This window comes from Calliphora vicina, chromosome 2 (genome assembly GCF_958450345.1).
Source record: "Calliphora vicina chromosome 2, idCalVici1.1, whole genome shotgun sequence".
Lineage (NCBI taxonomy): Eukaryota > Metazoa > Arthropoda > Insecta > Diptera > Calliphoridae > Calliphora > Calliphora vicina.
Window position 1 is genome coordinate 44,045,772 of NC_088781.1, and position 15,165 is coordinate 44,060,936.

The window sequence follows — 15,165 nt, forward strand, 5'->3', positions numbered from 1 at the left end:
ATAAAATCTGACTAATAGGTCTAAAGTTATAACCAGTTTTACTTTTGGTATTTGAACTTTGTACCTAAATAAAAATCAAACCAAATCTAATTTCGAAATTCTGCAGAACTTTAAATTTTGTATGGCCATGGGAAATATTTACAACAAATATTATCGAATTTAAAAAAAATTTTTTATCAACATTTTTCGTTTATGCCTTTAAAAAGAAATTCATAAGACCCCTTTCACACTAGGCAATTTAGTTGCGCAAGTCTCTTGTGTTTGTAGATGCCAGAGGTAATGTCGGGTTAAGGAGAAGCAAATTTAGCTTGCTGTTTTTTTGTTGGGCAAGAGACTTGCCTAGTGTGAAAGGGGTCTTAGTTTCAAAAAAATTTCTATTGAAAAGTTTAAATTTTTACTAAATTTCCTAAAGGTAATAAAAACGTGTCAGCTAAATTGTGATTTATTATATTATTTCTCCGATTATGTATAATGTATGTGATTAAAATATAATTATAATGTAACACTCAGTTCAATTTGAGTGAATTTTCTACAATTAACGCAAACAATATGAATAAATAAAATTCATTTAAATATTTCTGCAGTACTGCTAAACAATTAAGTAAATACTTAGTTTCAATTATTTACTCAATTATAACAATAACCCTTCAGGTAATTAAACTTAACCTGTTTTGTTTTAGTAAATAAATACAATAACTAATCGATAACTTCCCCCTCTATTAGCTAAAGTTACTTATTAAGTTTATTTATATTTATTGTTTATATTAAGGGACTAAAAACTGGTATTTATTATAAATTTTAGATTGTGTGCGTTGATTTTGAAAAGGTTATAAGATAAGAGGAATTTAATTGAAAAGTTTTATAAGCAAAAGTGTTGTTAATATTAATGAGTTATTGAATGTTTTAAGAAAGATAAAAATTAATGTTTAAAAAAATCATAAATTTTGATAAAAATTCAACAACCATTTATATAAAATTGTGAGGGATATAACCAAAAATGTTTGATCTATATTATTTATCTTCTACGCAGCAGTAATTGAAGTAGTTTGAGAATTTTAAAAAATATATTTGTTATAAGTACTTCTTATGTATTCCTTCATTCTTTTGCTGTTTAATTTCAAATTTTATTTGCACAACTAGTTTCATTCAATTAAAATAAACTTCAGTTTATCAGCTACATTATTCAAGATTAATTAAAAATAGTTTTTGCGCTAAAATTAATGGCCCTCATTAAATCGAAAATAATTGCTTTTTTGTTGTTTTTTAAATGGCAGTAGCAACACCAAACAAAAGACTTGAGCTACAAGTGCCATTGACGTGATCCACATACAAAAGCAAAATCTACAAGAATAATTGTATTCAGACGAGTTTTTCAAAGAATATAAAATAATAAAATTTGTAATAATACAATAAATAAACTAATTGAATATTATATAAACTTGTGTTATTATTGAGTGGAGTTTTAAATTGCACATTTAGAATGAACCCACGTGCACGGTCAATGTCTATAAATTTATTAAGGTTTTCAGTCTCAGGGTCTGAACTGTAAGTGCGAAAAAGTAGTACGTAATTGTAGAATAGTTGTATTATTTGCAATTAATTGTAGAAGTTTCAATAATACTACAGAACGTGTTTGATTATTTATAACATAAAAAGGCTTTAAACGTTTTGAAATAAGAAACATAAATGTTTTAAATCTGTTTGTTTAACACTAATCTTATAAGATTTTTAGTTATTTGAAGGATAAGTACTACTTTAACCATGTCATTTACAATTCATTAGTTTGGTTAGCAAATGTGATAAGTCCATTGTCACAAATTTTACAAATTTTTGAAATTTGTTAATAAAGTTCAATTTTTTTTTGATTTTAAAACACAAACTTTAAATACAAAATTTAAACAATTTTTTTATTTTTTTTTTTAAATTTCATTACAATTTTTTTTTAATTTTTTCAAAAAATTTTTATTTTTATTTTTAAAAATTTTTTAAATTTATTAATGAAAGGAAATTTATGACAAAAAAATGTTTTGATGCAAAAAAATTCTGATTAAAAAATAGTTTTCCCGATTTTGACCCATTGTAGGTCCAACTTACTATCCTTAGCCTTATATACATCGTTGCAATGGACTTTGAAATATCTATCATTAGATATCCATATTGTCTATATTTATTACTTATTAATCCAGATATAGATAAAAAATAAACCAAAAATCGAGGTTGTCCCGATTTTTTTCCGTATATCTCAGCCATTTGTGAGCCGATTTTAAATAACAATCGAGCCGGGAGAAAGTCCGATATATTGATGTATCAATAATGTATGTAAGGAAAGTTGATTTCAACATACAGACGGACAGACGGACATGGCTTATCGACTTCGCTATTTATAATGATGCAGAATATACATACAGTGAGCCTCAAAAGTGAGTATACACCAAAAAATATTTGATTTTTTTAAGATAATGAAAATCCTAAAATTTATTCATCGATTACAAATTTAATGTTTCGGTTTGTTGGAGATTGAGTTGAATAATAGATTCGGTTGTAAAAAAAAAGATTTAAGTCGGAATACAATGATTTTCATGATCCCAAAAAAAAAATCAAAAAGTTCGCGGGTGTTTACTCACTTTTGAGGCTGTGTGTATATCGATGCCTTAACATAAAAAGGCCCTAACTCGTGCTTTTTGGTAAATCCAGATTTTCCTTTATTTCGATAAATGGTCTGATCATATATCATAATTAGCCAAAAAAATCTCGACTTAAAAAAAACACTAGTTAGGGCCTTTTTATATTATTTGTGGGGTCGCAAATGAAAAATGTAGAAATTACAAATGGAATGACAAACTTATATATACCCTTGCCATTCATGGTGAAGGGTATAAAAAAATGGAAAAAGTGAATTTAACACATTTGTTCACTAAGTTTAAAATAATAGACCCATTTTTATACGCACTGCCAAAAAAGATGTTTGAACGCGGTTTTCGTTTTTAATAAATTATCTGTCATTTTGAAGGGTACATAAATGCAATAGAGTATACAATACATTTTTTTTTTTTTGGCTCGAAAATGTGGAATTTTGTACCAACAATGCGTCATATACGGGAAGTTTTGCTTTACAACTTTAATTTGAAAAAGAGTATCGCTGAAGCATACCGATTGCTCACCAAAGTTTACGGTGAATGTCTCATTCGGCGAGAGATAGTTTGTGCGGTTCAGAAGTAGTGATTTTGACACAAAGACAAAGGTCGCCCAAAAAAGACCAGCCAAAAAAGTTTGAAGACCAACAAATGGAGGCATTACTCCATAAAGATTGTTGTAAAACTCAACAAGAGCTTTCAAAATCATTGGGAACTACTTAAGCATCAATTTCAAAATGTTTGCGAGTAGGTTTCATCCAAAAGCAGGGAAATTTGGTACGAATTGGAGCCGAGTGACCTTGAAAGCCGAAATAATGCTTCAGCGCTGTAAAAGAAAATCATTTTTGCACCGAATCATTATTACTTTCGATGAAAAATTAATCCATTACAATAACCTGAAGCTTAAGAGATTATACGTGAAGCTCCGCCAACCAGCCGAATCGATACCAAAGCCAAATATCCATGGCGCTAAGGTAATTCTGTGTATTTGGTGTGAGCAAAATCATCCTATCTATTATGAGCAGCTGAAATTTGACCAGACTATCACAGGGAACCTTTAGCGAATGCTACTTATTAGTTTGAAGCAAGCATTGGCAGAAAAACGTCCAGAATGTGCGGCCAGACATAAAACCGTAATATTCCATTATGACGACACTCGGTCACATGTTGCAATACCTATTAAAAACTATTTAGAATGAAGTTGTTGGCAAATTTTGATTCACCCTATTTATGGTATGTATTATAAAGCGCCTATTTGTTTACATCAATGCCGAACTCTCTCTCTGGGATACTCTTCTCTTCAGAACAGAGTATCCGAAATTGGCATGATTGCCAGAAAGATGGGAAAAGGTCATAGCTAACAATGCCTAATACTTAGAATAAATTTATATTGTACAAAAGTTTCAAAATAAGATTTTAATAAAAATCCAGCATTTATAAGTCACACATCCAATAGCTATTTCCGTCCGTCCGTTGTCTGTCTGTTGAAAACACGATAGGGCCCAAAAGAAAGATGTTGAATGGCTAAAATTTTCCAGAAATACTCTCTGTTGACGAGGTTTGTCTGGTGTTGAAAATGGGAAATATCGGTCCATTATTTCACCTATCCACCATGCAAATGTCCCCCCAGTCATAAATATGTTGATCATGCGGCAATACTGATCAAATTTTGCACAAATTTGTTCTAAATATTCTGAAATTATACTGTGAAGTATAGCGAAAATTGGGCAACATTTCTCCCTAGTCCCCTTATAATTGTCATAATTGTTTTATAATAATTAATATCGTTATGATATTGGACATAATCAAGTTGTATATGAACCTAAATCTTTCTACCAACTTTTGTGAGTATCGGTCCATATATAAAGTTTTAAGAAGTTAATCACTCTATCAAATTATGACTTAAGCCCCACAGAAGGCCAAAACTTTATATTGTTGGTGGGTATACAAGATTCCACATCTTAACAAATTATTGTAGAATCGATGATTTGAGTAGACAATTATATCTTCATCCAACAGATTTTTTATATTCTATAAAGCCAGTAAAAAATTTAGACTCTTTTCAAAGCACTTAAGAAAAATTGATTTTTTTAAACGATCCATGAAAGCGGGAAAACATATCCAATGATTTAAATCAGTCAATTTAATTGTCCAAAATTGAGATCAATAGAATAATATTGACAATGATAAAAGGAACTTTAAAGAAATTGGGAGTGGAAGTGTCAAGTGTCAACCATGGAAGAGTCAAGAGCTATGTGGAATTCAGACAACCTAAAGCGCGGATGAAAGTCTCTTTCAAACAGTAATGCGCTTAGGTTCAAATACTATTTTTGTGGTTAAAACTTGACATTCGAATTGTTATTTTAAATGATACAGTATCAGGGACCACAAATAGTGATTTTTTTAAAATTTCAACTAAAACATGATCCTATTTGCACGGACTATCATTAGCCGTAGGGAGTGAGAATATAACATTCTTGTCTGTTTCTACTCATTTACATATATGAGAATGGTGTCAGTCGAAAGCTACATAGAGATGTTTATGAATTTTTTAAGTATAAACCTTTTATAAATTTAATAATTAATTATGAATATTGGGGTAATCATAAAAACAGTCCCACAATACTTCCCTGTTGAACAGCAGTACATATTAATTACAATTTATTTTTCCACGAGTATGCACTGGGGCATGCATACTGACATCCTGCATTCCCTTTCTCAAATTGTTTTCCTTGACAGTTTACTTCAACAAATATTGGCTGTTTTGTTCTGTCAATACCCATCACATAACCAGTAATAAACTTTGAAATCATTTCAAAAAAAACTCCACTCAATTAATGTTTCTCTGTCAATAATTTTCTGCTTAAACCTAGTTATTAAATAATTTTTCTTAAACAATTCTACTCCCTTAAAATCAGATACCAAAAAAACCAAAAAAATTACTACTCAATTACAACTTCATAACTAAATTATCAGTTAAACATATACTAAATAAATCAACTCCACAGATTTAATATCTGATTTAAAGCAAAAACATTTTTGGTTAACTGACATTAAAGATGTTATTTAAAGCCACCTCTAAAAATGCAAAATAAAAACAAAATAAATTAACAATAAATAAAGAAAAAAAATAACAAAATCAAAATAAAACTAAAAAAATAAAATAAATGCAGACAATAATAATAAAAAAATAACTGAAATAAGAAACTGAAACCTGTGATACCAAACAACAGGTTAAGGAAGGTCAGTGATTGTATTCAAAGAGCTGCTACAGCAGCAGTAGCTACACAACTATTGGAGCACAAAATTTAAAGAAATAAAGCAATTCTTAAACATAATTTAAGGGCATAATAAAAAAATGTTGGCAGTTTGTTTTTGTATATATTATTACTTAAACTATGAAACAATTTCAACTATAATTTAGTTAATTAAATATAAATAAAAATTTGTGGCATTTTGTAAGCATCAGTAAAAAAATAAATGAAATACCAAAGTGTGTAAAATAACAAAACAAAAATAAAACAAAACTGAATCCCTAAAAAACTTTTATTTAAAAAAAATACACAACTTTAACTAAGTAAATGAAGAAAATAAATTAATGCTGCACAGTATCAACACCTTAAGGCGTTACAAATAGTATATATTTTTTGCGCAGACAACAAAATCACGAAACTTTAAATGAATTATAAGATATTTATACTAAATGTCTTACTGCAGGCTATAACAACAAAAAATAAAAGAGAAACAAATAGGAAAAAAACCAAAATAACAATTATAAAATAAAAAAAATAAAACTAAAAAATTAATTTTGTTTTCTGGCAGATGTTTAAGCCATAAGTAAATTAAAAGATTAACGGCATTTTTTTATATTTATGTAGGAATATAGTGATTTCATACTTTATTAACTGTTGCCATTTCATTTTCAAAATTATTTTAGTTGGTTTAGTTTTTTCTTTTGTAAAACCAACTAAAAATTTATTAAATTATGGCATATATTTTTTTTAATTTCTTTTAAAATGTAAATGAAACAGTTTTTTTAAACGAGTTGTCACCATTATATTCCTTGACCTTATTATGAATAAATTATGTTAATAATAGAGGATTAAATAATTTGATCTTGCAGTTTTAAACCAGATTAAATTTTGTTAGCTTAGTTAACAAACTTGCTAAGTCCATTGTTTAAGAAAATTTAGATTTTTTTAAAAATGCGGGATTCACAACAGATGGCATATCTTTTGAAAGCGCTATTTGTCTTTTATAACTTTTATGTTATTTCTCGAATTTTGTGCAAACAAAGCTTCATAAGCGGTAAGTTTTGCTTTACTTCTTTAATTAGAAAAAAGTGCCGCTAAGACACACCGACTACTCAACGAAGCTTATGGTGAATGTGCCAGCCAAACAAGTTTGAAGACCAAGAATTGAAGGCATTACTCCATGAAGATTGTTGTAAAACTCAACAAGAGCTTGTAAAATCATTGGGAGCTACTCAAGCAGCAATTTCAAAACGTGTTCGAACAGCAGGATTTATCCGAAAGCAGAGAACATGGGTACCATTGAAGCCGAGAGACCTTCAAAGAGGATTTTTCATGTCTAACATACTGCTTGAACTCCTTAAAACAACATAATTTTTGCACAGACTCATTATGATAACGTAAGAGATCGTACCAAAAGATTCCTATCTATAATGAGCTGCTGAAATTTTTGCCAGACCAGAATATGCGCCCTGAAGCAGAATATGCGCCCAGAGATGAAATATAATATTCCAACGTGATATCGCTCGTGCTCATGTTGCAAAACTTGCTAAAAAAAAACTATTTAGAAAGAATTGGTTGAGAAGTTTTCCCTAACTCGATTTATAGTCCAAATCGTGCCCCATCCTATTACTATTTGTTTCAATCGATATAGAAGTCACTCTGTGTGATATGCTTCACTTTATAACAGAGTATCCGATATTGGCTTGATTCGTTCTTGGACTCAAAAGATGAGCAGTCCTTTTGGCTTGGAATCCATATATTGCCAGAAAGATGGCAAAAGGTCATAGCTAATAGCCAATACTTTGAATAAATTTATAGTAAACAAATGTTTCTAAATAAAAGCTAAAAATGGGATAAAATCCCGGATTTTTAAATCATAACCCAATAATTCATAGGCCTAATTCCTTAGTAATTCAACCGTATTGAATTAATTCCTTTGATTACAATATACATAGCTATAACAGGGTTTTAATTATAAAATTTTTATTCAATAACACTCTATTACAAAGAAACCTTTTTGTAATGATTAAAAGAAAAGCTAAAATATGTAAATCGAATGAAGAAAAAATATTTCAATTCAATTTAGATTTGATTTGACATTGTTGTTATTTCAAATCAAATCTAAGACTTGATTTGAAATAACAACAAGTAAGACTGTTATAATCGGCTATGTCGAATCTTGTATTTCCAGCATCAATATTTGATATTAAAATATTTTTCTGATATAGGGGTTACATGGAGGAAAGGGTAAGTTATGGAGCGATCCCCACAAAAATTGGTAAAAAGATTTAGGTTCATATAAAACTTGTTTATGTTGAATTCCATCACAATATTAATTATTTTAAGACAATTTTGAATGTTCAAGTCATTTTCTGAGGGGGACTTTGTAAGGGGACTAGGGACAAATATTGGAAAATTTTATCAGGATTTCCGCATAATCAACATAGTTATTTATGACTGCTCAAACAGTATTCCGGGGCGACATTTGTTGAAATCATGGACCGATATTGTCAATTGTGAACACCAAACAATCCTTTTCAATAGAGAGTATATTAATATTAATTATTTTAAGACAATTTTGAATGTTCAAGTCATTTTCTGAGGGGGACTTTGTAAGGGGACTAGGGACAAATATTGGAAAATTTTATCAGGATTTCCGCATAATCAACATAGTTATTTATGACTGCTCAAACAGTATTCCGGGGCGACATTTGTTGAAATCATGGACCGATATTGTCAATTGTGAACACCAAACAATCCTTTTCAATAGAGAGTATTTGTATTTTCAACGGACAGAGAGACGGTCGGACATAGATAGATCGTCTTAAAATCTTATGAAGACCCAGAATATTCTCTTTTATTTTCAATTTTTCTACTCTATGAAAAAATAGCTTATTTAATATACATATGTATTCAAATAATATTTATTTTGAATAGAAATTTAAAATTAATTGCCGTCAAAGTTGAACATTTTTAAAGCAAAATTCTATATACAATTATTTTATTTTTTAATTAGCTAAGTTCGAATATCTTAATTCATAATAGAAATTAGCTAAATTTTGACACATAATTCGAATATTCGAAAACATTTATTTTGCTAATTCTTTCCAAAACATCAACAAAAAAAATAGATACAAAAATGTTTGCTAAGAATAGCTAATTTCGAATATCCCAAATCAATATAGAATATAGAATATAATATATGTGTTGCTTTTTAATAGTCAGCAAGTCAAGTAAAACATTTTGACATCAATTTCGAATTTTCGAAATTAAGTTCGAATTTTCGAACATGCTAAAATAACTTAAAATTCAGCAATTAACATTAAAACTAATAACAAACATAATAAAAATTTAAATTTTCTTGACGTAAATTAATTTTATGTTATTTTTATCCAACTTATCTTCATAAAAAAGAGTTTGATAAAAGTACATAATGAATACAAACTGTAATATATGGGACAATTTTTAATATTTAAGGTTTAACGTAATAAAATAAATACATACAAACAATTCCAAGAAGTTCCTTAAAAATTCTTAATAATTTTCGATTTTAATGCGATTCTTACTTGAAGACCATTTTATACGATTCAGCTGTTAATACAAAGAAACTTTTTGAAACAAGTTTCTTTATTAAGTCTTTTGTTTTCGCACTCCACCAATTTACATTCGTTAAGAACTTTTTTGGTTTAAAGCTGTAAGAATAATATAATACAGCTTACTTTTATCAACAAAATTCCTTCAACCAAATAACACCAGGCATTATCATAATATAAAATACGAATCATTGCAATTAAAGAAATATTGAATAAATTTATTTATATCAAAATATATTTGAGGTAAAATCAGACATCCACGCTCTAATTTGCAATTATTTGTTAAATTTATTACGTCTGAATTTCTTAAATCAACGAAATGCCAGAAAATATTAGATTTGTGTTCATATCCATAGTCAGCATATCAATCTAAACATTTGGGCATAAATTTCTAATTTTCGAAATTAAGTTCGAAATTCTAAAGAAGTAGAAATTTTGCAAATAGCTCAAAAAATGTAAAGCAATATGAAATTTTTTTTGGAATATTTATAGTCAGCAAAGGAAACCAAAAGTTTTGCCATCAACTTCGAATTTTCGAAATTAAGTTCGAATTTTCGAAAATTTTAAAAAATTTGCTACTACCATAGAAAATTATCAGAAAAATAATAAATTTTTGTTTGAGTTGAAATCACACATTCATGCTTTTAATATTCTTAAAACTTTTATGGTTTAAAACCATTTTTACACACCACAAATACCGCGCCATATAAACAAAAATTCTTCATTTATTTTTAACAGTCTAATAATAAATAAATTAACATATATTAAGAATTAAGAAAACTAAGGAAAAAGATACCAACAACAAGAAGGAAGCAAGTGAGATAATTAATTATAAGACAACATTTAGTTCCGTTAAAATTTTGATTAAACGATAATAAAGAAATATTTTAAAACAAATTCTAAACAAACTAAAATAATTTTCTAAAAAAAACCATAATATTATTTTAAACAAATAAATTCACACTATATATTAATATTTAAATTTTTTTTTAAATTAATGACTTGCTTGAAATTTTGAATGAATGAATTTAAATTTGTTTCAAAAATATCAGGTTTGTTTCAACTGATTATTTTTTTCTTTTTTTTATGTTGTTGATAAACTTATGCAATAATTTTTATATGCGAATCATATAAATTTATTATAAATAATATAATGTTTAAGAATATATCAGCGTTTAAATAATTTATGACCGTTGGCGGAAACCTTTATGTAAATTTTAATAAGATAAAATAAATAAATAAATGTAATTAATGGTTTTATTTATATATTGTATTTCAAATGTAAAAGTATTTATGACATGTTAATATCTTTTTTCTGCCAATTAGTAGAATAATCTAGCTAATGTTTCTACAGTTAATTAAGTGTGTATTTAAATAAATAACTTTTAGTCACGTAGCTTTATCTTTTAATATTTCCGCATAAGCTATGGGGATTTCGAAATAACACTGATATTCTCACATTATAAATCTTCAGATTCCTAATATAATGTAATGTCAATAAAACTGTCCAATTTAAGGGGTGAAAGAAAAATACTAGAAAAAATTTATTTTAGCTAGATATAAATTTGGTATTTTCATATAAATATTTCAAATAGTTTTGAAAATATAAATAAAAATTTAAGAAATTTTCAATTTTGTTGTTATTACTTAATTTTGAATTTCATAAATCAATCAATTTCACAAAATATAAAATTTTATTACATATTTGTAATCGAAATTAAGTTCGAATTTTCGATTATGTTGAAAAAAGCTCAAAATTTAAAAACAGCTATCTTAAATCATAGAAAATATTTGTTTGGCTTAAATTCCGAATTTTCGAAATTAAGTTCGAAAAATTTAGAAATTTTTGTTAAATTTCTACTTTTTTCTTTGATAATAACAAAAAAAGAAAATTACTATTTCAAAATTAAAGTAAATATAAAATTGTATTCCATTTTAGTAGTGATCAAATCAATATAATATTTTGGCATAAATTTCGAATTATCTATTTTACTTAAAAGCCGAAATTTTTTGAACAAATGAAATACAAAAATATTATAACATGCATATAGCCAGCAAAACAAACCAAACTGTTTTTAAATTAAATTAAAATTTTCAAACTTAAGTTCTCATTTTCGAACATACTAAAAAGAGTATAAACTTTGTAAATAACAATAATAAATAGAAAATAAAATAAATTTTAATTTCACTGTTATCAGCTAAGTTCGAATTATATTTTAAACATCAAAGCTAGAATTTTCGAACACGGGAAAAAGGAGAATTTTAGCAAGAATCTTTGAAAATAATATTCAAATGTTTAAATTTTGTTGGTATTAGCTAAGTTTGAATTTCTGAAATTTATATGGAATTTTCGAAATTTCACTGTTATCATCTAAGTTCGAATTATATTTCCAACATCAAAGCAAATTCTATAAAATATGAATTTTTTCCATATTTGAAATCAGGAAAACTATTAAAACATTTTCTAATTTTTTTAATGAAATTTGAAGTAGAATTTTTGCAAAAATCTTCGAATATATTCAAATTATTAATTTCGAATTTCTGAAATTTATTTGGAATTATCGAAATTAGATAAGTTCGAATTTTTGAACATTGGAAAAAAATTGAAATTTTACAACTAACTTCGAAAAAATTTAAAAATTTGTATTTTTTGTAAAAATTTGCTAAGTTCGAATTTCTTAAATCAACAATAACACCAGAAATATAAAATTTGTATGCATATCTATAATCAGTAAATCAATTTAAACAATTTGGCATTAATTTCGAATTTTCGAAATTAAGTTCGAATTTTCGAAATTTTTAAAAGAGATAAAATTTTGCATCTACCACAGAAAATTATGAAAAAAATAATTTTTTTTACTATATTGTTGATATTAGCTAAGTTCGAATTTTGTAAATCGTAGATAATATATAATATAAAATTTGTTAAGTTCTACAAATTTTCGAACATACTAAACAATAGTAATTTTTGTTGAGATATATAACGTTAAAACCAGAAATTTGTATACATATGTAAATATAATCAGTAAATAAATTTAAAAAATTTGACTGGCATTAATATCGAATTTTCGAAATGAAGTTCGAATTTTCGGCACAGATCAATTTATCTATACAGACCAGTACTTTTTAAAAAATTGAGGAAAATTGTAGATCTTTTTTGATCAACTTTAAAGTATCTTTAGACTATCTACCGGAGAATGTCTTGCAAATATTCACTGACGGATCATGATCACTTGAAACGGTAGGATGTAGCATCAATTCGAACCAGTTGAATTTTAAACTTTCTTTAATGCTACCAGATTAAGGTAACTTAATTAAAGCCAAAATTATGGCTATGAAACTATCCGTAAAACAACTTAAACATCAAGGGATATCGGGCTGAGATATGTTTTCATATTATTTGATAACAAAGCGGCCATGAGATTGCTAGAGTATGTTTATTTGTCTTCGAAAATTTACCAAGAATCAGTTCATTAGTTACTCTTATATGGGTTCTAGACATGTGGATATTGATTAAAACTGCAAAGCTGATACATCCTAGATTTGAGTGAGCACAGTAGTGATATGGCATCCGTAACAACTAATCTCACAAAAAAGCTTCAGTTTGTTTTTTATCTCTTAACCATTTCAGTTAAATAATTCATTACGAATTGATGCATAGGCTTCATTTCTTAATACTTCTAACGTAATGAGAATTCCTCTGAAAATTCATTCTACATAGCATTAATTCCATATTATCCAAATTTTAATTAATTCTTTGTTTAATTTATTGCATGATTGATTTTTTCTTCAATTCAAATCTATTACAATGGAATGGAATGACTCAAGTATTGGCCGGCATTTGGGTACTTATGACGTAGAATGTTTGGTCAGCAAATATGAATTGACAAGACCTGTATCATTAAGGGTGATTTATATAGGACAAACTGAGAAGCGTTTTGATTGTCTACAGATACACCCAGAGCCTCTGGCAGGAATTGAACACGCAACCTCGGACAGATAGTCCTGCACGCCTGTCCTGTAGCATAATGGAGCCTATTATACTTGGACATAACAGAACTATGCTGTAGGTCTTAGGAAACTTAGGTCTTTGTCATTATTATTAGTTAATGCTTTGGTCTATAGTAATTTCTGTAGGCGATATAAAACGTTTTAACACAGCCAAATTATTGTAATCTGACAAAGAAGGGTTTATCATTTATCTTATCATATCGACTCATAAGAAATTTACATACTTTATGCAAATTCTTTGTAATTTTATATCGAGGGCCTAGTTTTCACAGATATCTATGAATATATTTAGCACAGCAGACAGTAATTGACCTTAAATTTAATAATAAATTCATCAAGTTATCACAACGTGTTTCTCAATTCAAGAAATATGAACTACAAAAGTGCACATTTTTTCTATAGCTTTAAAACAAAAACAATTTAAAACCAACTCTAAAACAAAATAAATTAAAAACTAGCAACAAGATAAACACATTTTTTTGTAAAAACAAAAGAAAAGATAAAAAACCCACAACAAAAAAAGACGCTAATAAAATAATATTACAAAAAAAAAATGTGTTCAAATTAAGTTTCTTTAACTTTTGATGAAATCCAACCTTAAAATTATTTTAAAATGTTATATAAAATTGGCAATTTATTGTAAAAGAAATAAATAGAAATAAGAAAAAAAATTCCACCCACCTGCAATATGAAACCAATGGAGCAAATGATGAACCAAACAAAATCCACAAATGGGTCAATCCAAGTCATAAACTTTGTTACCAAAGTTGACTCAGCTGTATCGGCTTCGGCTGAAGATGATGGCTGCTTTGAATTAGGTAAATGGCCATTTGTGGCATTAACATTGTTATTTTCTTCCAGCATTTTAACAGATTTTTATTTAACTTTTTTTTAAAAGCAAACTTTTACAAACACTAAGATTTTGGATTTGGTATAAATTTTTTTTGTTAAAAATTTTAATTTGTTTTAATTTTTTTTTGTATTTTCTTTTGATTTTATATTTAACCACCAAAATTATTGCCAAATTTTGTTTAAACTGTAACGTATATATTTTTTTTTAATATTTTGTGTTAATATTTGTTATTTTTTCGGAATTTTGTAAGCTTCAGTAGAAGAAAACGTAAGAAATTGAAAAACAGAAATAGAGGAAAACGTTTGTATTGTTTTAACCGCGTTTACACGTCCGCTCTCATGAGCACAAGTAACATTTGTGATCGTTAAGACACAGCGAAAAGCCTTCTTGACTCTAAATATAAAAAAACAACAGCAAAAACACACAATGAAAAAACAATATCAAACACAAAATCAAAACAAATTATGCTGCTTTTGGCTTTATTTTAATTGTTTTTGCTTGTGTTGTTTGTGGCTTTGGCTTAAGCTTAATGTCAAAGCCTTAGCTTTAACACAGACTAAAGCTTTTCTTAACCAAGTGTGACTATATTTGTGAGTATGTACTTGTATGTGTATGTGTTTGTATTAAATAGTTTTATTGAATAAAAGAAAATTCACTTTACGTGTTAACTTAGCCCGAAAGCCAAACAAATAATAATGATAAATAACAAGTAAAACAGAAATATCAAAATTTTACTCTAGACCTTCGTTATCAAATCAAATAAACGCTAAAATGAACAGCCAACAGGCACGAGTAAAAGTGTGTTGGCCAGTTTTCATTCA

At 27.3% G+C, this 15,165-nt stretch overlaps 1 protein-coding gene across 1 annotated transcript in view; it reads right to left on the reverse strand.

Moving 5' to 3' along the window:
* LOC135952142 (estradiol 17-beta-dehydrogenase 11) overlaps positions 1-14,722 on the reverse strand; it is a 58,978-nt gene extending 44,256 nt beyond the window's left edge. The window contains exon 1 of the mRNA XM_065501946.1: positions 14,173-14,722. Within this exon, the coding sequence (XP_065358018.1) occupies positions 14,173-14,355 (183 nt within the window). The 5' untranslated portion in view covers positions 14,356-14,722. The remainder of the gene's footprint in view (positions 1-14,172) is intronic.
* Positions 14,723-15,165: the final 443 nt, after the last annotated feature.